The sequence below is a fragment of the Chiloscyllium plagiosum genome, unplaced genomic scaffold, assembly GCF_037043375.1.
Source record: "Chiloscyllium plagiosum isolate Xiang-an unplaced genomic scaffold, Cpla_swu_hap1 HiC_scaffold_26, whole genome shotgun sequence".
NCBI lineage: Eukaryota > Metazoa > Chordata > Chondrichthyes > Orectolobiformes > Hemiscylliidae > Chiloscyllium > Chiloscyllium plagiosum.
Window position 1 is genome coordinate 38,628,151 of NW_028270164.1, and position 27,242 is coordinate 38,655,392.

A 27,242-nucleotide genomic window follows, 5' to 3' on the forward strand; every position below is an offset into this window, starting at 1 on the left:
AAACCAGTCCTAACTGTTGCCCATTTGCCAACCAATTCGCAATCCATGCCAGTATATTACCTACAATCCATTATACTTTTATTTTCCACAATAGCCTCTTATGTGCAAGTTTATCAAAAGCTTTCTGAAAATTCACATACATTGGATTTCAGTCATGTCTTCAAAACAAACTCCATTTATGTTAAAAATTATTTCCCTTTCCTAATCTATATTGACTTTCTATAATACTGTTGGTATCTTTTAAATATCCTGTTATTATATCCTTTAGAACAGAAAATAACATTTTCCCTACAATTATGTGCGGGTAACTCTCTATAATTCTGGTTTTCCTTCCTTCCTTTCTTAAACAGTGCTGGGACAGTTCCAGTACCTTGAGAATTTCAACAACAGGTGCAAGTCAAAAAAGAGGCCCTTGTGGAACGTGATAAGCAAGGCAAAGGGAATAGTCAGTCATTGCTGAAAATGCTTTGCCTACAATGTCAACTACAACGAAGTGATGGAAAATTGCGGGGGTGTCTTGATAATTTCATAGGTTACACAGAGGTCAAGGAGGGATACAAGCATTATGAGAAAGGTAATAAAAAGATCGTTTTTGACCAGTCACCAGACAGTTCTAATGAAACATCTTTGACCTGAAACATTAAATGTTTTTCTGCTCAAATGCTATCTGACCTGTTGAGATTGTTACAGCTTTGTTCAGCATCTGCAATATTTTTTCTACTGTTTGCAGGTCACACAGGACTTTGATTAGTGCTACTGGAGATGCCCTGATTAGATAGATTCAAACATGGGGTTACAGGAAATATGTACTTACATATCAGAGAGAACATAGTGTTCAAGGACTTGAGCTGAGAAATGCAATGGCTTCTCTGGGATTCTAAGGATTATGTATATTATTTGTCACAAAATATGCTTTGTTTGAAAATTCATAGAAGCTAGATACAATTTACTTTGACTCATGATATGAAAATAAATACATCTGTTCAGACTTAAAATAATTAAAAATGAGAAATTAAATCAATTTTGTGCTGGAAGCAAACTTTGATATTCTGTTCAAACATGGAATGGTGTTGACTTGGAGAAGTAATTGAGTGCGACCAAAGTTAAGAAAGGCAGCAAGCAATTACAATTATTTCCACCAAAATCTGCAAAATGGCAAACATTCTTCTTTATAATTCACACAATGCCAGGTTATATAGTCCAACAGGTTTATTTGGAAGCACTAGCTTTCAGAGGGCTGGTCCTTCATCAGGTAGAGCATAAGATCGTAAGACTCAGAATTTATAGCAAAAGTTTACAGTGTGATGGAACTGAAATTATATATTGAAAATGACCTGGATTGTTTGTTAAGTCTCTCATCTTTTAGAATGAACATGTTGGATTCAGTTCTTTCATTTGTAAATCGCAGAACTTTTTAAAAGTTATATTCTCAAGTGAACTTCAACAATTGGTGTCACATTGGCCCAGATATGCACTGAAGGTTGTAAGGTGCCTTGTGCGAGACTGTCTGTGCCACAATGTTCAGACTGACTCTAATCTAAAAAACAGATTTATAGAATCGTGGATTCATGCAATTTTTGAGCAAAATTATAGGTAATTCTGCAAGCACAACTTCACCCCACAAACTTGTATGTGTCTGTGTTTGGGGGTTGGGGGGGGAGGTTGTGCATGTAGGTGTGTGAGTGAGAGTATAAAGAGGTACAAGTCTGTGAGAGGGTGCGTGAGAGTATATATGTGGGCATATGAGAGAGAGCTTGTGTATGAGAGAGGGTCTGCGTGAGTGTATGGGTCTGCAGGGGAGTGTGTATGTATCTGTAAGAGTGTCTGTGTACATGCGCCTGTGAGTGTCCGTGCATCTGCGTAGTGCAACGGGGTCACCTGTAGTGTGACATGAACCCAAGGTCCTAGTTGAGGCAATCCCCGTGGGTAGCCAAGTTCAGTACCCATGGGGATGGCCTCAACTGGGACCTGGGGTCCATGGCACAATACAGGTGACCGCACTGCAGTACACACACAGACACACACACTCAGATACAAAGACACACACTAGCAGACAGAGACACTCCCACAAACACACACACTACCCTACAGATCCATACACTCATGCAGACCCCCTCTCATACGCTCACAAAAACACTCCCACACTCTCACGAACCCTCTCACAGACTTACATTCGCACACTCTCACAGACACTCATGACCCACCCCCTCCCCGAAAAGTTTGTGGGCTGAATTTGTGCTTGCAGAATTACATTTTATTTTGCTCAAAAATTGCATGAATCCGTGTAAGATTCGGTAAATCCGTTTTTTAGATGAAATTCAGTCAGAACATTGTGGCACAGACAGATCACACAGGGCACCTCACACCTTCAATGCATTATCTGGGCTGACATGACACCAATTGTTGAAGTTCACTTGAGAACGTAACTTTAAAAAAGTTCTGCGATTTACAAATGAAAGAACTGAATCCAACATGTTCATTCTAAAAGATGAGAGACTTAACAAACAATCCAGGTCTTTTTCAATACATAATTTCAGTTCCATCACACTGTAAACCTTTGCTAGAAGTTCTGTGTCTTACGATCTTATACCCCACAACCACCTGAAGGACCAGTGCTCCAAAAGCTAGTGATTCCAAATAAACCTGTTGGACTATAACCTGGTGTTGTAGATTTTTAACTTTGCACACCCCAGTCCAACATCAACATCTCCAAATCTTTATAATTCAACTCTTACATGGGTGAAAGCAGCTTTTCCAAAGTAGGTCAGCTCATAGTTAATGTGATAGAAAAGTATATGGACAAGCAGCATATGTCACAAAACAAACAAATCACTTCACAAAAGCAAACACCCAGAGAATTAAAGTGACTACATTTCCATAAAGGTGAGAAAAATTTCCCCAAAATAATTAACCCAATATAGCACAAAATGATTATGTTTTGGTTATAGATTTAATGCTGCTGGAAATCACAACCTGAACTGGAAAGTAAAAACATCAGAAAACTATTTTAAACACAAAGACTAGATTAACATTTAAACTTTCAAACACATGGAATACAAGTTTCTCCAACTCTGGAATATCCTGCTGAAGATTGAGGGGAAATGGGAAATATGTGACATAGTATAAATTTAAAAAGGGTCAGATAAAGGATCGGGAAATGAGACAAGCTCCTGACTGATTTTCACCATAAATTGTACATTGTTATACACATGAATAGAATGTCAAGGTCCTTGATTATCCAGAGATTTCTGCACTATGGCAGATAATGGAGATAACCCCACATGTTCATAAAAAGGTCTCTGTAAAATGTTGTAAAAATTTTACTACATGAACTGCATCCTCCTGATTGCAGAATTTTATGATAAATATTAAGTCCAATATTTAATACATTTACATAATGGAAGCGGTACCAACAATTCCAAAAATCCTTTACAGAAAACTACAGCACAGGAGAAAACAAGAAAATGAGAAAATGTTTACAGTTGCACTCCTCATCCTTTTCGTGTAGCCTTGCAATAGCTTTCCAAGGATTTGGGTCAAACAAGGCTGAGAGGCAGGGGATGTAGATGAGGAGAAAGGAGGATAGAGAGAGAGGGGAAGAGAGTGGGAGGGAGAGAGAGATAGAGGAAGGGAAAAAGGAGAGAATGGCACTCCTTCTCTTCCATCACAAACAGTGCTGAAAAAAAACATTAGCATGTTCCTTCCAGCTATTCTCTCCTTAGTTTAATTGGCAGGCTCTCCAGACAGCCAACATTTAAAATTAAAACAGATCAAAATTATGATTCATGCGGCTTTATTAAATTATTTTCGAGCCAAAGAGCAGGTCAAATGTCCACCTCAAACTGCTTCTGTTAATGCATGTAGACATGTTGGTAGCAGGTTTAGGATGGGTTTCTATTTTTTTAAAATGCATTTTTAAAAAGTACAGCTCAAATTATGAAAAGGATACTTTCAGTCAAGCCTTTCATATTCCCCGGTGACAGAAGTTTGGTGGAGCCCCTCTTATACTGTATCCTGTCCTAGTTTGGCAATGTATGAACTCTGTTATACACTACCCAAAAGAAGATGACAGGCCTGTCCCTGGAAGATGCCAACAGCTGCTCTGCTGTTTAATGCAAACACAGGGTCAGCAACAATTCATTCCTGGACATGTGTCATAACATGCCTGCACAAGCATGTTATGATTACCAGGTCTCTTTGTTTTTACATGTTAATTGTATTATAGCGTTTAAAGTTACACAGGTGAAGCCACTTATTAAGTACTTCAAACATAAAAGGATAACTTTTGTTAGATTCTTGTGGCACAGTCTTAGAGTCCCCACCTCCAGCCCCAAAGGTACAGGGCAGCCTGGAAACAACTTAAGTGAACTAGCCAGCTACAACTCATTTTTCTTTCCCTTATTTATCCCTCAACTGTGTCTGCCTGTCCATTTGTGTACATAAGGCAGAGTTACAAAGAAGATTACATTTAAATCACAGACATTAATTAAATTACCTTGTTGTTTAACTTTGCTGAAGTTACTAAAACAAACTTTGCTTTAACGGCACCTTGTAAACCAGCACTCTCGATAAACTGTCAAAAATTATATTTCTCAAATACCAGAAGTTTACTGTATCATTGTAATCTAACACTAAGTCCAAGTAGTCACTTGAGGGTGCAAGTAAGCAGGCTGCCGACCTGTAAGTTTTATTTAAAGTAAGTTGATTATTTTAGTGATTTTTTGTTGTATATAATGTAACTGATGTGTATACCCCCTACATTACGTTTCTAATACTTAGTGTGTGTTTTTTCATTGATTTTGCGGACCTCTTGATCAACTGGCATATTTGGAATACTACACACCTAGTCCAATACATGCAGGTTAATAAAAATTTTGCTGTTTATTAATAATAAATTGTCTATTTCTGTTTCAGCAATAAACTTGTGTCTCATACCCATTATTCATAAAATTTAGTTCAAAACAACTGGGTAATTTCAAGGGTCATTCACTATTTTAATTTCACTGTTGTGATATCTAGCATCAGAGTCTAATCTGGTCAGGCTTCCTATCCTTGTGTCGCAACATAGCTAATTTAGTTAGTTGATTTAAATCAATGAACATACATATAAACTACTTCCTTCCAAAAGGGGTTCATCATTTGTTTCATGGATTTCAATCTGACTTTGAAATTAACAACCCACATCCTTTTGATTAAATCACCGTACCTAATTTGTCCTACAAGATATATCATTTCATACCTAAATGATAGATTTAATTTAACTTGTTTGACTCAAAGTCCATCACTATCTTATTCTCAATTATTCCCAGTTTGGTGACATCTGCAGTTTTAAAATAGCAACCTATACACTCAATGGTCCAAATCAGTAACACATATTTTAAAAAGCTTGGAACTCAAAAGTTTCCAAGCGTTCACCACTACTAATTCTGGTCCCTCAGCCAAGGAGTGAGCAAGAGTTCTACAAACAAAATTAAAGGAAATAATTAATTGTGCAGTATAATTTGTTTTCCTGATCAAAATATTTAACAATGAATAAAAGGGAATCATTGTTGCCTGTGCACAGCTGTGTCTGATGTAAAATACAGTAGGTTCAATACCATGATTTTGGCCATGCACAGTCACTGTGATTTTTCTAAGCTAAACAATAAGACTCTTGTACAATTTATCAGACGTTTACAAATGGTCATAAAGTTCTCAAATTATTATGCCGATCAATGTTGACAGATATTCAGCTTAGAGAATAAATGTAACCAAATAGACCATGATGAGAGGGGGAGATGAGCACTAAAATTAAAGAGAGTGAAACAGGGAAAGGGATAGAACCATCATCTGTCATCAGCCATAGTTTTTATTTCCCTTTTAGTATAAAATCATACAGATATTGCACTATGAATTTAAATTTTAAGTAGCGATGGAGAAATATCAGAAATTAAACAACGTTTCTTGAAGGTGGTTTCAATGATAGAGAGATCTGAAAATTTCAATTAAGATCAGAGAAAAGTATAAAATCAAGACAATCAACAGACAAGAGGATTGAGGAGGCACGTAGAAGAACAGTTTGTGAAAACTGCTCAGTATTATTTAGCAGCAAGAAGAAACACACTTTTATACACTGAAAGATACTCCTTGAAGAGTTCAAAATAACATGGAGACACTGTTCAACCCCGCAAATGGGGAAAGTCAGGAGACTAAACGCTAAAGTTAAAGTGGACAATACTGGCTCACTTGAATATGAAATGGAATTTTTCAAAAGAGCAGATAGGCAAAGATAATGGCAAAGGTCACCATTAATCAAATGAAGTAAAAATAAGAGAGCAGAGGCTTTGGAAGATTAAAAGTTGGAAAACACAGCCAATCCTAAACTAATGAAAATAATAAACAGACAACCGTTAACAACAGCACAGAAGAAGTTCCCAAAGCAGAATATATCCAATGTAGCCAATTACTCTATCAGTCTATTCAAACACAGCAAAGTAATGCGAGGGTGCTGCTATCAAGATGGTGCTATCAAATAGAACCCACACTACAATAACACACTTAATAAAGCTTAATCTGGCTTCTACCAGGACTATGACCTCACCATAGTCTTATTCCAAACATAACAAAGAACCAAGTTCCAATGCATGGATGATTATCTTCACATCAAAGCAGCATTCAACTAACTGTGGTATTAAGAAACCCTAGCCAAACTGAAGTCAATGAAAATAATGGGACAAAAAATATCTCCTTTGATTGGAGTCATCATTAGCACAAAGGAAGATAGTTAAGTTGTTGGAGGGTCAGTGTCAAGAATTGCTGCAAGTGTTCCTCAGGGTAGTATCCTTGGCCCAATCATCTTTCGCTGCTTCATCAATAACCTTTTCCTAATAACCGTCAGAAGTAGGGGCATTCACATTGAACTTAGAACAATAAATACAGCGCAGAACAGGCCCTTTGGCCCTTGATGTTGCGCCAACCTGTGAACTAATCTAATCCCATCACCCTAGACTATCCCATCATCATCTATATGCTTATCCAAGGACTGTTTAAATGCCCCTAATGTGGCTAAGTTAACTACATTGACAAGCAAGCCATTCCACACCCTTACCACTGAGTGAAGAACGTGCCTCTAACAACTGTCTTAAATCTATCACCCCTACTTTGCAGCTATGGCCCCTCGTACAAGCAGATGTCATCATCCAAGGAAAAAGACTCTCACTGCCCACCCAATCTAATCCTCTGATCATCGTGTATGTCTCTTAGCATTCTTCTCTCCAATGAGAACCGATCCAAGTCCCTAAGCCTTTCCTCTTAAGACCTTCACTGCAGATCAGGCAACATCCTGGTAGATCTCCTCTGCACCTTTTCCAATGCTTCCACATCTTTCCTGTAATGGAGCGACCAGAACTGCACATAATACTCAATGTGAGGCCACATTCTACTTTTGTACTGTTGCAGCATGATGTCACGGTTCCAGAACTCAATCACTCAAACCCAATAAAAATGAACACACTGTATGCCTTCTTAACAGCACTATCAACCTGGATGGCAACTTTCAGGGATTTATGTACATGGACACCAAGATCCCTCTGCACATCCACACTACCAAGAATCTTTCCACCGATCCAATATTCTGCCTTCCTGTTATTCTTCCCAAAGTATTCCTCCCACTGTTCAGTATCATTCATGATTCTTCAGATACTTAAGCAGTCTATAACCAATGACAGACCTTCCCAAGCCCATATCTTTTACTGTCCAGATCTGGCAGATATAGGAGAACAACATAACTCACAAGATTGCCTCCAAGTCACGCATCATATTGATTAGGGATGAAATCTGCTTTCCTGCACCGTCATGAGGTCAAAATCTTGAAATTCTCTACCTTACAGCACTGCACATGTGCCTATACCATATGGACTGCCACAATTCAAGAAGATAGCACACCATCACTCTCTCAAGGGCAAGTTAGGGATGTATAGTGTTCACATGGCTAGAAATACCCAGGTCCTGCAAAATTTTAAAATTCAACAATCAGGATAGAATAGGAGTCATTTGGCCCAAAAATGCCTACACTCCCTCCTTCAAAGAGCAACCTTGTTTAGTCTGACTAATCTGCACTTTCCCCACAAATTTACAACTTCATCTCTTTCAAGTATTCCCTTTTGAAGACTACTATTGTATCTGCCAGCCTATCAAGGAGTACATTTAAAATCCTAACCACTCAAAATGCCAATAAATTTTCCCTCATTTAATTCTACTTCTTTTGTCAATCACAGATCTGTATCTTTTTGTTATTGGCCCTTTGGAACCAATTTCTCATCTAAAGAGATGTTGCAGCCAGCTCCATTGAAAGTTTCAAAATAGAGACAGGTTCTTATTGCTGGGTAAGAATATTAAGGTTAATGAAACCAAAGAGAATAGAAGGGACTTGAGAGAGATCCGTGGGATCTAACTGAATAGGCTACTCATATTCCGAAATTATCATGCCAACAACAAAAAATTGGGCAGGAAAAAAATCAAAATGACCAGAGTTTCTCTAGCTCCTAACATACATTAATAATCTGTACAAAGATGTATGGATTATCAGACATGCCCTAACAGCTTCTCACAAGGGAATATTTCAGTGCCAGTCAGCAACATGTATTCTCTGCAAGAAACAACTATTCAAGTCCCTAGCACCATTCACAAGTTCGGAATCATCTTCAAAATAGCAGCTTACTTTTTTTTAAGAATAGAGTTTATTCTATTTAGGAAACATTTCATAGAAACTAGTAAATGCAAGGCTATCAGACGGAATGCCCAAAATTTAAAAAACTACATTGCAGATGCATGGTGAACTGTTCTACACAGCTTATCAGCAGAACTTCAATTTAAAGGTGCTTCACAACCAAAGAAAAACACTTGCTGCATTTGTTTCCCCCACACCCAAATTCATACACATACAACTATGAACCCACACTATACAAAACTTTGACTTACTCAGCTATATTGATATATCCACAGGATGCCACAGCATGCAGTGGGGTCCAGCCCTCATTATCTGGCTGATTAGTATCTGCACTGTGCTCCACGAGAAACTTCACCATTTCAAGGTTTTCATCAATACAAGCCTGTAAGACAAAACAATGATTGAGCTTCAAAGTCAACGCATTGCACTGAGGGGTGAAGGAATTTAAAGGCAATAATTCTTATGGAAAAGTAGGAATGATCAAGACTGGATTTGGTGCAACACTTTCAAAAGTTTTTACCTCACAAAAGAATGAGTAAATCAATCACAAGACACAAATAATTACACAAACAATGAATACAATTTAAACTAATTTGGGTTTGATAACACTGTACGAAATTAAAGCTCTTGTGGAATAATGAGAGTGTCTATCTTTGAGCAGAAGACCTGGGTTCAATTTCCACCTCTTCCAGATCTGTGTCATAACACAGCTAAACAAGTTAGTTAAAAAATATCTATTACAAAATCATAAGAAATAGGAACATGAGTTGGCTGTTTGGCCCCTCAAGCCTGTTCCAGCATTCAATAGGATCACAGCTGATCTGACATCCCTCATGGTCGCTTTTCTGCCTTTCCCCCATCATCATCTATTCCCCTACTGATCAAGAATTTATCTATTCAGCCTTAATTTTTTTTTTTTTAAGATTTCCTACAGCGTGGAAACAGGCCCTTCGGCCCAACAAGTCCACACCGACCCTCCAAAGACCAACCCACCCAGACCCATTCCCTTACATTTACCCCTTCACCTAACACTACGGGCAATTTAGCACGGCCAATTCACCTAACCTGCACATTTTTGGACTGCGAGGGGAAACCGGAGCACCCGGAGGAAACCCACGCAGACATGGGGAGAATGTGCAAACTCCACACAGACAGTTGCCTGAGGTGGGAATTGAACCTGGGTCTCTGGCACTGTGAGGCAGCAGTGCTAACCACTGTGCCGTCCACAAATTTACAAGGATTCTGCCTCAACATCCATGTGCAACAAGGAATTCCAAAGATACCCAATCTCAGAAGAAATTCCTCCTCATCCCAGTCTCGAATTGGCACCCCTTTATTTTGAGACTATGCCTCTGGTCCTAGACTCTCCCATGAAGTGAAACATTGTCTCAGCAATTACCCAATCAAGCTCCAGAAGAATCTTACATGTTTCAATTAAATTGCCTCTCAATCTCCTAACCGCCAGTGAGCAGAGTTCCAACCCGCTTAGCCTTTATTCAGAGGTCAATTCCTCTATACCACAGATCGTCGTAGTGAACTGCCCCGTGATGGAGGAGGGACCCGAACTCAGAGCTTCAAACTCCGAGATAGCAATGCAACCACTGTGCCACAAGACTCATGGTTGTCAATGCTTGGACACACTACCACTGTTTTGGAACTCCAGACTCTCCCTTCAACACATACTAATGAACTATGTTCAACAGCAGGAAGGACACTCTTCTTCCCCCACCTGTTATTTAGATGGATCACCAACCACTTAGAGATTAGTAGCTCATTGATAAAGTGGCAGATGGAGTTTGATTCAGATAAATGTGAGGTGCTGCATTTTGGGAAAGCAAATCTTAGCAGGACTTATACACTTAATGGTAAGGTCCTAGGGAGTGCTGCTGAACAAAGAGACCTTGGAGTGCAGGTTCATAGTTCCTTGAAAGTGGAGTCACAGGTAGAGAGGTTAGTGAAGAAGGTGTTTGATATGCTTTCTTTTATTGGTCAGAGTATTGAGTACAGGAGTTGGGAGATCATGTTGCGGCTGTTCAGGACATTGGTTAGGCCACTGTTGGAATATTGCGTGCAATTCTGGTCTCCTTCCTATCGGAAAGATGTTGTGAAACTTGAAAGAGTTCAAAAAAGATTTACAAGGATGTTGCCAAGGTTGGAGGATTTGAGGTATAGAGAGAGGCTAAACAGGCTTGGGCTGTTTTCCCTGGACCATCTGAGGTGGAGGGGTGACCTTATAGAGGTTTACAAAATTATGAGGGGCATGGATAGGATAAATAGGCAAAGTCTTTTCCCTGTGGTCGGGGAGTCCAGAACTAGAGGGCATAGGTTTAGGGTGAGAGGGGAAAGATATAAAAGAGACCTCAGAGGAAACTTTTTCACACAGAGGTTGGTACATGTATGGAATGAGCTGACAGAGGAAGTGGTGGAGGCTGGTACAATTGCAACATTTATGGGTATATGAATAGGATGGGTTTAGAGGGATATGGGCCGAATGCTGGCAGTTGGGACTAGATTGGGTTGGGATATCTGGTCGGCATAGACAGGTTGGACCGAAGGGTCTGTTTCCATGCTGTACATCTCTATGACTCTTTCCTTAAATAAGGGGACCAAAACTACTTTCTGTAGTATAGATCTGCTCTCATCGGTGCTGTTAGACTACCCTGCTCTTGTATTCCTCTTGAAGCAAGGGCCAACACTCCATTAGCATTCCCAACTATTGAATGCACAGTGTACTGAGCACAAGTACTCAAAGTCCCTTTGTATTGTAGCTTTGTGCCATTTCTCTCCATTTAAATAATATTCTGTACTTTTGTTCTCACTGCTAGAGTGAAAAACTTCACTTTTTCCCCACATTATACCTCAGTTGACAACTTTTCACTCACTTAGTTAACCTATCAAAATCTCCCTGTAGACTGTTTGTATCCCTCTTACTACCTACTTTTCTATCTGCGTTGCATTTGCAAACTTGGCTACAGTGCCTTCACTTCTTTCTTCTGAGTCATTAGTACATAGTTCTACTATCCTGGAAGCAAGTCTGGTGAACCTTTGTTAGACTCCCTCTATGGTTAATAATATCTTTCCTGAGACAAGAAGACCAACGCTGTGCAAAATACTTCAAGTAGTGTATCCAAGCTCTTATACAATTCAAGCAATATTTCACTACTTCTATCCTCAAATCCTCTTGCAATAAAAGGCTAATTTTTCATTCGCCTTCCTAATAGCTAGTTGCACCTTGCCTATGACACATTGACAAACTTGTCAAGGTGCCTTTGTACGTATGGACTTTCCAACTCATACCATTTAACAAACACTCTGCACATCTGCATCTTATACAAAAGTAGATAACCTCACAGCTACCACAAAGTTCTTTCACGAAGTCTGCTCAAATGCTCCTAAAACATCTTTCCATCTTCCTCACAAGGTAGTGCTATTAGATTTATATTATTTAAAAATTTGGAAATATTACGTGACTTCCAATTTTAAATTGCATACTCTAATATTTAGCACAGAATTATGTAAACTATATATATTAGCTAAAGCAGCACAAACTTAGATTGATGATTCAACATTTGTGTATTAATATGCAAGTGGCTTCAGTCAACAGCTTGTTCATGACTCATTACTTTTGATCACATTACACTATAGCAGAGTTCAAAGATGACAAACTACATGGTGATAAAACATTGGACCAATAATAAGTCTTTGACTTCATGACCAGATTTCAGACATAATTAAATCTTTAAAACATTACCAACCTTTCCAAAAATAGGAAATAAATGTGGGTGTTAATTTAGGTCAGTGGTGGTAATGATCAAGAAGATGGGATTTTAAAAATTTAAAGAAAGATAGAAACAAATTTCTATCTACTCAGGATGGTAGCGATGAATTATGAATGTGTACAAATTCTAAGCAAACCTAGACATTTCAAAAATGTGCTTTATAAACACTCTGCAATCTTGGTTGCTAAGAGAATTATCAAAAATATTATTTTGCAATAGCTGTTCTGCAGATGCAGGAACACATCAAAATGTGCTGAAATCCAAAATTGTGCAATATCTTTATATTAAAATAGTGTGTCTATCAACATGTCACAATGACTGTTTTAATAGACCAAGAAGCTTAACTGAAATTACATGGAACAACTTTGCATACTGTGCTAAACTAACTTTGGTAAAGCAAAATATAAATCAACACCTGCCCGATATTAGTATTCACATGTATATTGGCGACACCAGCTCAACCTTACCACCATCTCTCTCAACTCTTCCACTCTTGTAAAACTTTCTAACTGTTCAGACATTCAGTAACCATATCTGATGCAAAATTTACAAGATGTTTTCATTAGCAGGCAAATCCGTGGACAGTGGAAAGGGACGCTCATTTACAACTGAGATGCAAAAGAATTTCTTCTCCCAGATGCTATAAATCAGAAATAAATACAAAAATTGCTGGAAAAGCTCAACAGGTCTGGCAGCATCTGTGGAGAGAAATCAGAGTTAAGGTTTTGAGTCGAATAACCCTTCTGCAGAACTCTGATGAGCTTGTCCAGCAATTTCGGTTTTTGTTACTGATTTATAGCATTTACAATTTTTTTGGTTTTTAAGATTCTGAGGGTACTTTGACAGGGTACATGTTGACAAGATGTTTTCATTAGCAGGAGAACTCTCGGACAGTGTAAAGGGATGCTCATCTTCCAGATGGTAATGAATGTCTGGAATTCTCTACCGCAGAGTTGCACAGATTAGATTACACAGCATTTAAAAGGGGGAGTAGATAGATTGTTGAAATATCAAGGAGTTGAGGGCTGAGGAGCTGGCACATAAGATGAGTTGAGGCCTGTAGCAATTTAACTATGATCTTATAGAATGAAGTGGAGCCAAGTGGCCCACTCCTACCCCTACTTCTACTTCTTCAAGAACACATGGTGAAATCATGAAGTTAGAGAAACAGAGCTGAAAAATGTGTTGCTGGAAAAGCGCAGCAGGTCAGGCAGCATCCAAGGAGCAGGAGAATCGACGTTTCGGGCATAGGCCCGTCTTCAGGATTCCTTGGATGCTGCCTGACCGGCTGCGCTTTTCCAGCAACACATTTTTCAGCTCTGATCTCCAGCATCTGCAGTCCTCACTTTCTCCAAGTTAGAGAAATACCCAGGAAAAAAATCAACAAAATGCTACGACAGTAGATAATCCATCAAATGCTTTCCTTTCTATTGCAATGATTTGAGCATTAGAAATACTACCATTGAATAAAACAGAGTCATTGAGATGTGCAACACTGAAACAGGCCCTTGAGTCCAATTCACCCATGCTGACCATATATACTGAACTGATCTAGTCCCATTTCCCTCTAAACCTTTCCTATTCCTGCACCCATCTAGATGCCTTTTAAATGTTGTAATTGTACCCTCTTCCACCACTTTCCCTGGTAGCTCATTCCATACACATACCACCGTCTGCATGAAAAGGTTGCCCCTTAGACCCCTTTTAAATTTTATCCCTCTCACCTGAAAGCTATAACCTCTAGTTTTGGACTCCCCTACCCTGGGGAAAAGACCTTGGCCATCCACCCTATCTATGCCCCTCATGATTTTATAAACTTCCCAAAGGTCTCCCCTCAGCCTCCAATGCTCCAGGGAAAACAGTCTTAGCCTAGTCAGCCTCTCCCTATAGCTCAAACCCTCCAAACCTGACAGCATCCTCGTAAATAGTTTCTGAACCCTTTAGCAGCTCTAAGGTATTTTAAAACCAAACACAATTTTGTTGTCCAAAAACTACCAGGCTGAAATTACTTACTTGTTCTGCAAGAACTTCATCCATAACTAAAGCACGTCACATATTTAAAGGAAATCCTGTTCCCTGTCCATAAACTACAGGATTACATTGATTCTTACTTTTATGTTAACATAATCGATTAAAATCTTTAAAAAAACAGCAAAAATTTTAACTGGAGGTTGTATTTATTTTGTTTCATTAGAATCCAGTAACTGGAATTATTTGTACATATTTTAACATGCATTGTATTTTGAAGCTTAAATTGTGTTGACCATATACATGTATTCACGGACATTCAGCTCAACCATAATGCTATTGCAGCAGTCAAAGCTCTCAGGTTGGCCTTTAAGCACCAAAAAAAATCCATGATATCCTAAGGTATTTTAATGAAGCATAAGCCAAGAGGTCTAAACAGGGCATAAACAGAACATAGATGGGATATTTCCCCAGCTGCTGTGTTTTAAACCAGGGAGCATAATCTCAGAATAAACAATAGACCAATTAAAACAATTATGCAACTAACCTTAGAATTTCTTAATGGCATTGTGGGTCAGCCTACAGCATATGGATTGTAACAGTTCAAGAAGGCAGCTCACTACCACATTCTCAAGAGCAACTATTGACGGGCAATAAATGCTGGCCAGCCAATGATACATACAGCCCACAAGTAAATTTTTAAAAACTTTTGAAAAGGTGACACCACAAATATCCCCATCCTCAAGAAAAATGTGCCCAATACATTAATACAAAAGACAAGGCTGAAGCGTTTGTAACCATCTTCAACCGCAGTTGTATAGCCAAATTTTGACCAAACGCCATCTACAAGTTTGCTGATGACATCATTGTGGTAGGACGGATATCAAACAATAAGTCAGAGTCAGAAGTTACATGACACCAGGTTACAGTCTAACAGGTTCATTTGAAATCACACAAGCTTTCAGAGTGCAGTCCCTTTGTCAGGTGCATCTGACTGCCCCGATGAAAGGGCTGCCCTCCGAAAGTTTGTGCGATTTCAAGTAAACCTGTTGGACTATAACCTGGTGTTGTGCGACTTCTAACTTTGCCCACCCCAGTCTAACATGTGCACTTCCACATCAACAATGAATCAGAATAAAGAAAGGAGATAGAGGGCTTGATGATGTGGTACAATGGTAACAACGTCTCTCAATGTTGGCAAAACTAAAGAACTGACCATTGACTTCAGAAAGAAAGAAGGAACACACCCCCATCTACATCAACAGAGCGGAGGTTGAGGGGGTTGACAATGTCAAGTTCCTCGAAGTTACAATAACCAATAACCTGTCTTAGACCTCCCACGTAGATGCAATGGTCAAGAAGGCACAACAATGCCTCTTCTTCCTCAGGTGGATCAGGGAATTTGGCGTGTTCATAAGGAACCTCCCTAACCTTTACGGATGCCCATAGAAAGCATACTGCCCAGATGCGTAATAGCCTAGTAGGACAACTGCTCTGCCCAGGACCATAAGAAATTACACAAGGTTGTGTACACAGCCCAGACCATCATGGAAGCCAATCTCCCATCCATGGACTCCAGTTACATATCTTGTTGCCATGGAAAGTCCACCAACATTAAAGACCCATCCCACTCCAGTAATGCTCCCCTGCAACCTCTTCCATCAAGATACAGAAGCCTGAACATATGCACCAGGAGGTCCAGGAACAGCTTCTTCCCGGCCATTATTAGACTGATGAATGGACTCTCTAGTCTCAAATAATGCTGATCTTGCTAACGTTGATCTTACTCAGCACATGCCCTGTGCAATGTAACTTCTCTGTCGAAATCTTTTTCCAACCTCTGATCTGTACATTCTTGCTTATTATGATCTGCCTGTACTGCTCAAAGTTTTTCACTGTACTTCAGTACACATGACAACAAATCAAAAGCTGAAGCCCAGAAGTGAGGAAGAGTGTGATCACCCAAGATATCAAGACAACATTTGACCAAGTATGATTTCAAGATGCCCCACAAGAACTCTCATAAATGACAGTGACAGGAAAAACTCTTAATTGGTTGAAATTATACAAAGCAAAATAGTTATGGTTTTTGAAGGTCAATCATTTCAGCCTGAGGATATTGTTGGAGTTCCTCAGGGCACGGTTCTAGACCTAGCCAACTTCAACTGCTTCAATGAGCTTTGCTTCGTACAATCGAAAGTGAAGCTATGTACCATTTGGAGGCACTCAGGTACTGGAATACCCATGCCCACTTACAGCAAGACATTAACACATTCTGATTTGGACTGATATATGGCAAGTAACATTCAAACTATGCACTGACCAGCTCCATCATGAGAATCCAACCATCTCTCTTTGACATTCAACTGCAATACCGCTGTTAAATCAACACCCAGGATGGTAAGGAGCAGAAGGGTCTTTACCATTGACCAGAAACTGAATACTTTTCTAACTAAGACAACACATGCCCACTATAAACCTACAGACTTCCTTCATTCAAAAGGCTTCTGAAAAAAACTTATAGCCTTTGCAGCTAGCTTCTCCAAATGTGCTAAGGTCCACAGAACAACTGCTTCATGGTCATGTGCTACATGAATAACTTCCACATGAATGGAAGAAGTGACATCATTGCATCGTGTGGTGCAAAATGTTACTGATCAGAGTCTTATTTCAATCACTTGAGAGATTCACAATTACTGTGGTAAATCATGGAAATTAACCCTTATCTTCACATACCAGTCCTCCAAAAAGAAAGCATTCTATGCCTGTAGTTTATCACAATCAGGAAAATGAATAGGTTTCAAACACAGGAAGATATTAATTTTGCAAGTTAGGGTTTGGTACAAATAAACAAGAACCGAAGATACCAATTTTTATCTTACAACATTCTCACATTAAAGCAGGTGAGCCACATGGCTCTTTACATATGAAACTCAAAACTGCCGGCATTTTCGTGTATTCATTTCACTGAAACAGGAGTGGTTAAATTCTGAGCAGGCAAATTATGCTCAATAACATTTTTATCTACAACTCAGATCAAATTTCAATATCCAGTGAAAAATCACAGCAACACGCAGAATAACCGAGCAGCGTGATCTTCAGTTTGGCAGCTAGTGTATTTAAAACACATATTTAATCACAGTTACTTCCAAAAGAAAGTAACACCTTGCCAGTGTTTGAAAAATAGGCATTTGATAATGCAGTACTTTATCACTGCTGAAAACAGAGACACGTTGACAAACTTTTCATCTTGCACTCATCAGAACAAATGCAAGAATGCTAAATTTTAAACGATCGTTAAATATACAGTACAGGAGGCAAGAGTTCTAATTAGCTTACAAATTGACTGTGAACATGCAAGCTATTTCCATGGAGTAAGCAATGGGTACAATTAGCTCCCAAAGCTCAAAGGGCCATTCTGAAGAGAGCAAGGCTTACACATATCCCTTTTGTTAGCAGAGAACAAGCCCATGTGTATTATTTCTAGCAAATATACTCTATAAGCTCCATTGATTATTTTACATTTGTTTTTGACATACCAGTTGGCACCATCAGAATTGTTCAGCAAATACTTGTTCAGAATCACATCCAACAGTAGAAATGTGATGTTTTCTTAGCATGAAACAGTTGATTGCATAAATTGTGATCATTTCAAGCTTGGCATTCATGTGTAGTCCAAATAAATGTAAGATATAAAGATACATCAATATGTCTCCCCTTTCAGCAATATTTACGTCAACAAATAATTAAATCGTAATCAATGAAAATGTCAATTTTTTTTTCAAATTTTCATTCAAATAGTTCCTAGAATAATAAATTGGAACATTTTATTCGTGCAGTAGGAGTAACATCTAAATTAATGAGTCAAAACCAAGTAAAATCTTTTGCACTTCTGGTGTCCATTTCTTCAGATAGCATGTCTGTCTCTCAACACATACCAGCTTGTCCCATCTCGACGGTGCAATATAAATAAAACTTTAAATTCTAATTAGTAAATTAACAGTAGCAAACGATGAAAATTTGTAACAGAATATCAAGCAGATCTTCACATTTATGCAAGTAAAAGAAATTAAACACAGCAAACTAAGTCCATCTGGGAACATGCCATCAAAGCTTTTTTTGTTGACCGACCTTTCAACATCCAACCTGTTACAACTTTGATTTCCACTCAGCCCACATTAACTAAAGCACAATAAAAATTGGGAATTTTTCCTTTGTTTTAATCAAATTAGTACTCTTTCTTCAGTAAAGTACAAGTTAAAACAAAAGCAAAGAATGATGGAATCAAACCTGACTACGACAATGGAAGCCTTTATAACCAGTTGAGGCACTGACTAAAACACGACTGCTTAAGCAAGGTATCAGAGAGCTCGGCTATGACATTAACACTCTCACAATAAGGAGGTAAGGGACAAGAAAAACATTATCTCCTGATGCCTATGTTCATCCATAAGTAAAGCACAACCCTGATTCTGATTTCCAGCGTCCACAGTTGTTTGGTTCTCTGTTAAAGAATGTGCACTCTCATCTTGTTACTCAATTTTAAAAAGTCTGGTTCCTTGTCCAAAAACTGCAGAATTGACGGAGATGAGAGAGACAGACAAATAAGGGCAGGGGCCAGGGCAACGGGGCTACAGCAATGAGGAGAGGAAGAGAGGAGGGGAGGAAGGAGAAAGAGCGGTCTTCTTCAACAAAATTCTTTTAGTTGCATCAATGTAAAGATCTGCTTGGTATCCCTTTCCAAAGTCTCAATTTGCTACTTATAATTTACTCACTAGAATGTAATTTCTTATTTATATTGCACCAACTCAGCAGTTGAAAATGTTTCTTTAAATTGTGAAAACACCATATGCTTTGCAATGGGAAAGTGAATCAATACTTTAAGAACATGCTATTAAATACGCTATTAAGAACAGTTTCGGTGGTCGAAATTGCATCGCCACATTTATGTTCTATACAGTGATTTTTGGCTGTGTAAAGTTCAAAACCATAGCATAACAAATACATTTTTTCTGATCAGACAGGAAAATGCAATATAGCAGGTTCCACTTCAAAAAGCTATTCTCTAACAGTTCAGTACAGCTCTAATGTTGCAAAGTCAGCTATAACAATTGCTCAAGGACTGCTGTACCGAAATGTTCTTCATGACCTTAATGTGGTTTTCAAAAATATTTTGATAAAAGCTGATACTCTTAACCATTTTCTTAAAATATAAGAAAGTAACTGCAAAACAGGAGCACTCTAGACATCTACATGAACAAACAAAGAAGAGCTCTCACTTGCCACACAGATTCAGAAGATCCAGCTATAGCTTATATTTTGCAGATACCAGATATAGACTAGTAGTTCAGCATAACCACAGCATAATGAAGCTACTTATTTTTTCACTTAAAATGCACAGAAAGCACAACTCTTTACATTTACACGAGGTGGAGAAGGAGAGCAAACAACAGTGACAAAGAGGGCAAAGTGGTCAGAGGAATACTCTAATGCCGACATATAACTAAGAAGGAAGCAATACTAAAAATATCTATACCTGTGGCAACCCACAATGACATGACCCCAACCACAGCAATGCTGTAGGAACCCTGAGAACTAGCTGCTGAGCCAACAACCCTTTTCAGAGCAAAGAAAGAACATGATCTGGTGGTTAAAGCATTCGCCCAGAGTCCTCACAATTCCCACTTCAAATTCAGCTTCAGTTAAAGGATTACTCGAGCTTTAACCAGAAGTTCAACTTCATGGGTAACTGCACTCAATTATGGTCTTCCTAAAGCAATGTGTTATGGTCTTCCAAGATCAAGAAAATCATTTAGCAATTTCCAACAAATTATGTTTGAAAACACCGCATTTGCAAAACAACCACCATCCAAAGAAGATGAACAGGAAATATGAATATTATTTTTTCTAGACCATAAAATCCTGAATGGCAACATATTTTAAACTTAAAAGTGCAAAGAATTTCCAAATGAGTTTTGGGTTCAGAAGCTGAAGTGTTCACATTTCTGACTCAATATTCTCCAAAGGTTTGAACTGATTGCAATCATCTATTTTTGTACTGTGATGAAGCAGTCTATAATTACATTATTCCATTGTACAACAGGAGGAATGTGAACTTATTATAGATCGCATGGTCTTGATTTACACTGTGTTCTATCACAGGCAAGCAGAGGGGACTGAATTCAATATTTGCAAAGAAAATTCTGAAAGTATGACATGCCCATGTGCTAATTACCAAACATTTGCATAAACATGCTTTTATTTTAGAAAAGACAGCAATGGAGAAGGTGATTCACAGTCAGTGTTTTGCAGTAGCCAGTATCATCAGGACAAGTATAAGCTGAACATCAATTTAACAGCCCCATGTTTTTACAGGTATTCTGGCTTTGGATTTGTCTTACTGAAGATAAGAAAAGGATCATCTTCATTCAAAAACATGTCAACCCTTCCATTGATGCTTCAATGAATATTTAAGGGCTGAAGAAATGGGACATTTCAACCTTAAACAGGCACAGAAATCTGGGTGGTTATAGAACATTAATACATAAAAGGTACACCAGATTATAAATTAGACACCAAAATGATGAAAACAAAATTGAAATACATGAGAAACTATATTAAAGATGACTTGATACAAAGAGTTAGCAAATCTAAATGGTGGGATCCCAGTGATGAAAATCCTTATTAAAAGGAAGCACACAATGTTTTGACTGGTATCTACATGTTGTTTCTGAATGTTGTCACAAAGCTAGTCCCTTTTCATTCCTAATAGCTGTTCCTTAGCTCAAGGAGACTCTGTCCTTGGTTTTTTTTCAGAGGGGAAATAAACCAGCTGATTTGATACAGACTTGAAAAGGGTTTTCAGAGGGCTTTTGTTTATATGTAAACAGATGAGACTTCAGGCCAAAGTGGTCATGCTTTAGAGGTGACCTGTTTAAAGAGAGGGGAGTGGTCAGCTCTCTAGCTGAGCTGAGCAGTTTTAGTTCAGTCTTGAGCTGGTAGGAAGTTCAACAGGGAGCTGGGTGGAAACTCACTCACTCTTTCTGCCCTTCAACTTCAACCTGTAAGCATGTATTCCACTTATACTGGTTCTTAATGGGAGTTTGCTTATTGGGACTGATGTGTGTATTCAGAACAGCATAATTAAGTCTAGTTGGACAAGTTGAGTTCAGTACAGGTTCTTTATTCTGGTCTTTGTGTTTCATTGTGTAATTTTGTGAATAAATTTTTGTCTGTTTTAAAATCTAGTCAACGTAGCTAACTTAATCCGGGTGATTTTCACTGTACGCTTACCGAAACAAATTGCAAAATTATGGTGTGAGCTGCCTGCTGAAGAATGTTGCGAGTGGTCTAGCTTAGTCCATAACAATATACAAGATCTGCGTTACAATGTGGCGATCTGCGTTAGAATGCAAATGGAGTGAGTAGAGCTGGTCTTCATTAAAAAGCAGCCAATTGCACCAATGCTTCCAACGCAATATCAATTACAAAGGAATTCACTAACTTGTCTACTTTTAAGAAGGGTGTTTAAGAGAGACACTTCAACTACTGAAGAACTTCACATAGCTCAGAAGACTCCAATTGATCAGAAAAGCTTCAACATTACAGGTGTCCATAGTTACTCCAAGGTAACACTCTTTGATGCAGTGGTAATTTGGTTAGAAGGTCCATGTGAAACTCCCACCTGCCCTAGAGGTGCGCCATAACATGCTTGAACAGGTCAATTTTAAAAACCGAACGTCACCACTACTGCCACAACATTGTTAGGGGAGGATGGGCACAAATACCACTCCAAATGACAAAGAACATGCATTTTGATTAAGTCGCATCTAACAAAATTTTCCAAGCAGTACTGGGAATCACATGGGAAGACATTAACAGTGCAATTATTTTCCACCATACAGGAGTGCTACTCTCAATGCCTTGTGTTGTAATCAATTGAAAGGAGCAACATTTTTTAATGTTAAATAGAACTTGAACATCATGGAGGTGAATTAGGTATTATGTCATTCACTGGCAAAATTATATCTGTGCTTTGCAAACAAATTGTTATTTATTATTTATTTATTAGATTTTATTGTCACAGGCACTCAAGCAAAGGAATACACAGTGAAAAGTGTACAAGTCACCATTTTCCAATCTTAGAATACAAAAGACAAGATTAAAAAACAGCAGAAATAAAAGGAATGGCCAAAAAAGGTAACGCCCAGATCACTGCCCCGCCTCTGCCATGAGTCCTTGCTGCCAAAAAAACAAAACCATAATGACCATCCCACAGTCTGCAACCACTTCACAGTCCCCGCATGCCACTGCAGCCAGAACTGGAACTCCGGCACATTCACAATTAGGCATTCAGACCCAGCCATGTCCTAGAATCATGTCACCATTCTTTAGTGTCATCTTGACTAGGATCTTGAATTGTGATGGGATTTTGGATAAAAAAATGCAAGTTTTGTTTTAATATAAGACAGGGGTTCATCAGGTTGCGGGGATAATATGTTATCACATGGATTGAGAATTGGTTAACCAAAAGGCAGCAGAGTAGCAATAAACAGAATCTGGTTTTGGAATCTCAAGATTCCACAATACAGAGGAACCTTGATTATCCAAATACCAATTACCTGAATTTCGGATATTTCGAAGAAAATCTCAAGTTCCTGATAGAAACAAGTCTTTGATGTAATGTTTCTAACACTGATCGCGTCTTTCGTTTCCGGTGATTAAAAGTGAACTTGGTTTACTGAAATGCTGCTGAGAACACTCATGGACATCGATGGGAGCTCAGGCACCGTCTCCAAACGACTGCCCCCCCCCGTCTTCTCTCTTTTCCCCCACACTTTCCCTGGAGTTCTACACAGGGGTAGACCCTAAAACCCTCTTCCCCAGATAATCTCTCGAACATTGTCTACAGGGCAAAGGTGGAACCTGTCAGGAAGTTGCAGTAACACGTGGGTGTACGCGTAAACATTCTATTTGGAGACTCTTCTCTCCCCCCAACCCCCCCCCCCCATCCCAAACACACACAGGCAGCAGGAGTCTTGCTATTGGTGCCCGATCTGGCTGCCCGCCCGGGGGGTGGACGGGGTTGGAGGCAGACTGGGAGTGGGGGGGGTTAGTGGTATTGGACAGGGTTGGGGGGGGGGGGGGGGGGGAGAAGAGGGTGGTGCTGGACAGGCTGGTGGACGGGTGAGGCAGTGTTGGACGGGATTGGGGAGCCGACGGATCGGGGGGGCGGTGCTGGACAGGATTTGGGGGGGGGGGGGGGGACAGAGGCTCACGCACAGTCTGCCTTGTCTCCTGAACAGGGAACAGACTTAACAGAAAACTCCAAGCCTCAGACAAAAGACATTGAATCAATTAACCGAATAATCAATTATCTGAACACAATAGTGTCCACCCACCTTGTTCAGATAATCAAAGTTCCTCTGTATACAGTATACAAATCACCTACATGAAGGTATACAAATCACCTACATGGTTCAGTGGTAGCATCCCACTTCTGGGCCAAGAATGACCTGGATTCAAGTCCCATCTGCTCCAGGGATGTGTTATTACATCTCGGAACAGGCTGATTTAAAAATTCCAAGATGAAGGCATTGAGAGCAACACATCTAAATCTGCTAACAATATAAAGCTAGGTAGGTGCTAATACACTGAGAGAACACAAAGAAATTGCAAATGAACATATAAAAATAACTGAATGAGCAATACAGTGTCAGGTGGCTGAAGGGCTTATTCTATGTTCTACAATATGATGAAATGTGAGAGCATTCAGCATTATACGAACAACAAAGATGATTTTTTATTAAATGATAAAGTTTAAAAATTTGACAGATTGTCCACATACAGAATGTAGCAGTTTTAAGGTAATAAAAGATGCCCCAAGACACTGCATGGCAACAACCTAATAAGAAAAGCTTTGACACTGAGCCATATATTAGGTAAGATGGCAAAAAGCTTGGTCGAAAAGGTAAGTTTTGAGGTGGAAAGTTGAATGGAGGGAACTCCAAAACTTAAGCTGTAGCAGCTGAAGGCACATCCACAAAACTGAATTAAAGAAATGGCTTTCTGGCCAATTCACATCCAGCAACCTGCTATGCTCTCAATTTGACAACAATGGGTAACAAGGAAACAGATTTTGGATCAAAATCAATAGTTTCATTCTTCCCAATATTCAATTAAAGGAATGAAATGACTAGTTAGCATTTTGTAGTGAGCAACAATGGAGGAGTGAAGAGTGATACGAATGAGGTAGAGTTGAACTCACCCACGTGCATAAAAGTTAATGCTTTGAGGTGATGCATGTAAATGAGAAATCCGAGGCGTCAAGATTACATTCAATCATGCAAGAGCAAGAAAGGCCAAAAAAAAGTGATACTTTCACTATTGGATAAAAAGTGAACTCGTGAGAGTAATCCCACTCCAGAATCACAGTTGATACAGTCAAACATTGGTTCAGTGCTGTTAAAAAAAAAGGGCTAATTCAGCAGTCAGTACGTTACCTATTACAGAGATCTGTTCACTAATTCATTTCATTGTATAGGGTGTGCAGCTGAAAACCATATATGCTATCGGCTTGGCAAATTGAAGTAATCTGCGCAGCATCATTCTGACATGAGACTAAGCAAACAAATTTTTAAAACCTATGCATTTCATGAAGGATGCTTCAATCGTATCAATGAAGATGACACGTACAGGACCCACATTCCCTGTAGAGGTATCATATGGAATGCTTTTCAACTCGGCAAGAACTTTCAAAAGCTGATTGGAGGCAGATGTTCGCAGGTAAAGGGACGGCTGGAAAATGGGAAGCCTTCAGAAATGAGATAACAAGAATCCAGAGAAAGTATATTCCTGTCAGGGTGAAAGGGAAGGCCAGTAACTATAGGGAATGCTGGATGACTAAAGAAATTGAGGGTTTGGTTAAGAAAAAGGAAGCATATGTCAGGCGTAGACAGGATAGATCGAGTGAATCCTTAGAAGAGTATAAAGAAAGTAGGAGTATACTTAAGAGGGAAATCAGGAGGGCAAAACAGGGACATAAGATAGCTTTGGCAAATAGAATTAAGGAGAATCCAAAGGGGTTTTACAAATATATTAAGGACAAAAGGGTAACTAGGGAGAGAATAGGGCCCCTCAAAGATCAGCAAGGCGGCCTTTGTGTGGAGCCACAGAAAATGGGGGAGATACTAAATGAATATTTTGCATCAGTATTTACTGTGGAAAAGGATCTGGAAGATATAGACTGTAGGGAACTAGATGGTGACATCTTGCAAAATGTCCAGATTACAGAGGAGGAAGTACTGGATGTCTTGAAATGGTTAAAGGTGGATAAATCCCCAGGACCTGATCAGGTGTACCTGAGAACTCTGTGGAAAGATAGAGAAGTGATTGCTGGGCCTCTTGCTGAGATATTTGTATCATCGATAGCCACAGGTGAGGTGCCGGAAGACTGAAGGTTGGCAAACATTACATTTTTTTTTACATTACATTACAGTGTGGAAACAGGCCCTTCGGCCCAACAAGTCCACACCGACCAGCCAAAGCGCAACCCACCCATACCCCTACATTTACCTCTTAGCTAACGTGGTGCCACTGTTTAAGAAGGGTGGTAAGGACAAGCCAGGGAACTATAGACCAGTGAGCCTGACCTCAGTGGTGGGCAAGTTGTTGGAGGGAATCCTGAGGGACAGGATGTACATGTATTTGGAAAGGCAAGGACTGATTCGGGATAGTCAACATGGCTTTGTGCATGGGAAATCATGTCTCACAAACTTGATTGAATTTCTTGATGAAGTAACAAAGAAGATTGATGAGGGCAGAGCAGTAGATGTGATCTATTTGGACTTCAGTAAGGCGTTCGACAAGGTTCCCCATGGGAGACTGATTAGCAAGGTTAGATCTCATGGAATACAGGGAGAACTAGCCATTTGGATACAGAACTGGCTCAAAGGGAGAAGACAGAGGGTGGTGGTGGAGGCTTGTTTTTCAGACTGGAGGCCTGTGACCAGTGGAGTGCAACAAGGATCGGTGCTGGGACCTCAATTTTTGGCATTTACAGAAATGATATGGATGCTAACATAAGAGGTACAGTTAGTAAGTTTGCAGAGAACACCAAAATTGGAGGTGTAGTGGACACAGCGAGGAAGGTTACCTCAGATTACAACAGGATCTGGACCAGATGGGCCAATGGGCTGAGAAGTGGCAGATGGAGTTTAATTCAGATAAATGCGAGGTGCTGCATTTTGGGAAAGCAAATCTTAGCGGGACTTATATACTTAATGGTAAGGTCCGAGGGAGTGATGCTGACCAAAGAGACCTTGGAGTGCAGGTTCATAGTACCTTGAAAGTGGAGTCGCAGGTAGATAGGATAGTGAAGGCGGCGTTTGGTACGCTTTCCTTTATTGGTCAGAGTATTGAGTACAGGAGTTGGGAGATCATGTTGCGGCTGTACAGGATATTGATTAGGCCACTGTTGGAATATTGCGTGCAATTCTGGTCTCCTTCCTATCGGAAATATGTTGTGAAACTTGAAAGGGTTCAGAAAAGATTTACAAGGATGTTGCCAGGGTTGGAGGATCTGAGCTACAGGGAGAGACTGAACAGGCTGGGGCTGTTTTCCCTGGAGCGTCGGAGGCTGAGGGGTGACCTTATTGAAGTTTACAAAATTATGAGGGGCATGGATAGGATAAATAGGCAAAGTTTTGTCCCTGGGGTTGGGGAGTCCAGAACTAGAGGGCATAGGTTTAGGGTGAGAGGGGAAAGATATAAAACAGATCTAAGGGGCA

General features: G+C 39.5%; 1 protein-coding gene across 5 annotated transcripts in view; it reads right to left on the minus strand.

The window, feature by feature from the left end:
• The window catches only part of LOC122563241 (protein phosphatase 1 regulatory subunit 12B-like), a 288,710-nt gene that overhangs the window by 201,221 nt on the left and 60,247 nt on the right, over nt 1-27,242 (minus strand). For 4 of the 5 annotated variants that reach the window (XM_087973634.1, XM_043716857.2, XM_087973633.1 and 1 more), the window contains exon 2: nt 8,959-9,089. The exons of the other annotated variant lie outside the window; for it this stretch is intronic. In XM_087973634.1, the coding sequence (XP_087829760.1) occupies nt 8,959-9,065 (107 nt within the window). In that variant the 5' untranslated portion in view covers nt 9,066-9,089. The remainder of the gene's footprint in view (nt 1-8,958; nt 9,090-27,242) is intronic. 5 annotated transcript variants of the gene reach the window in all.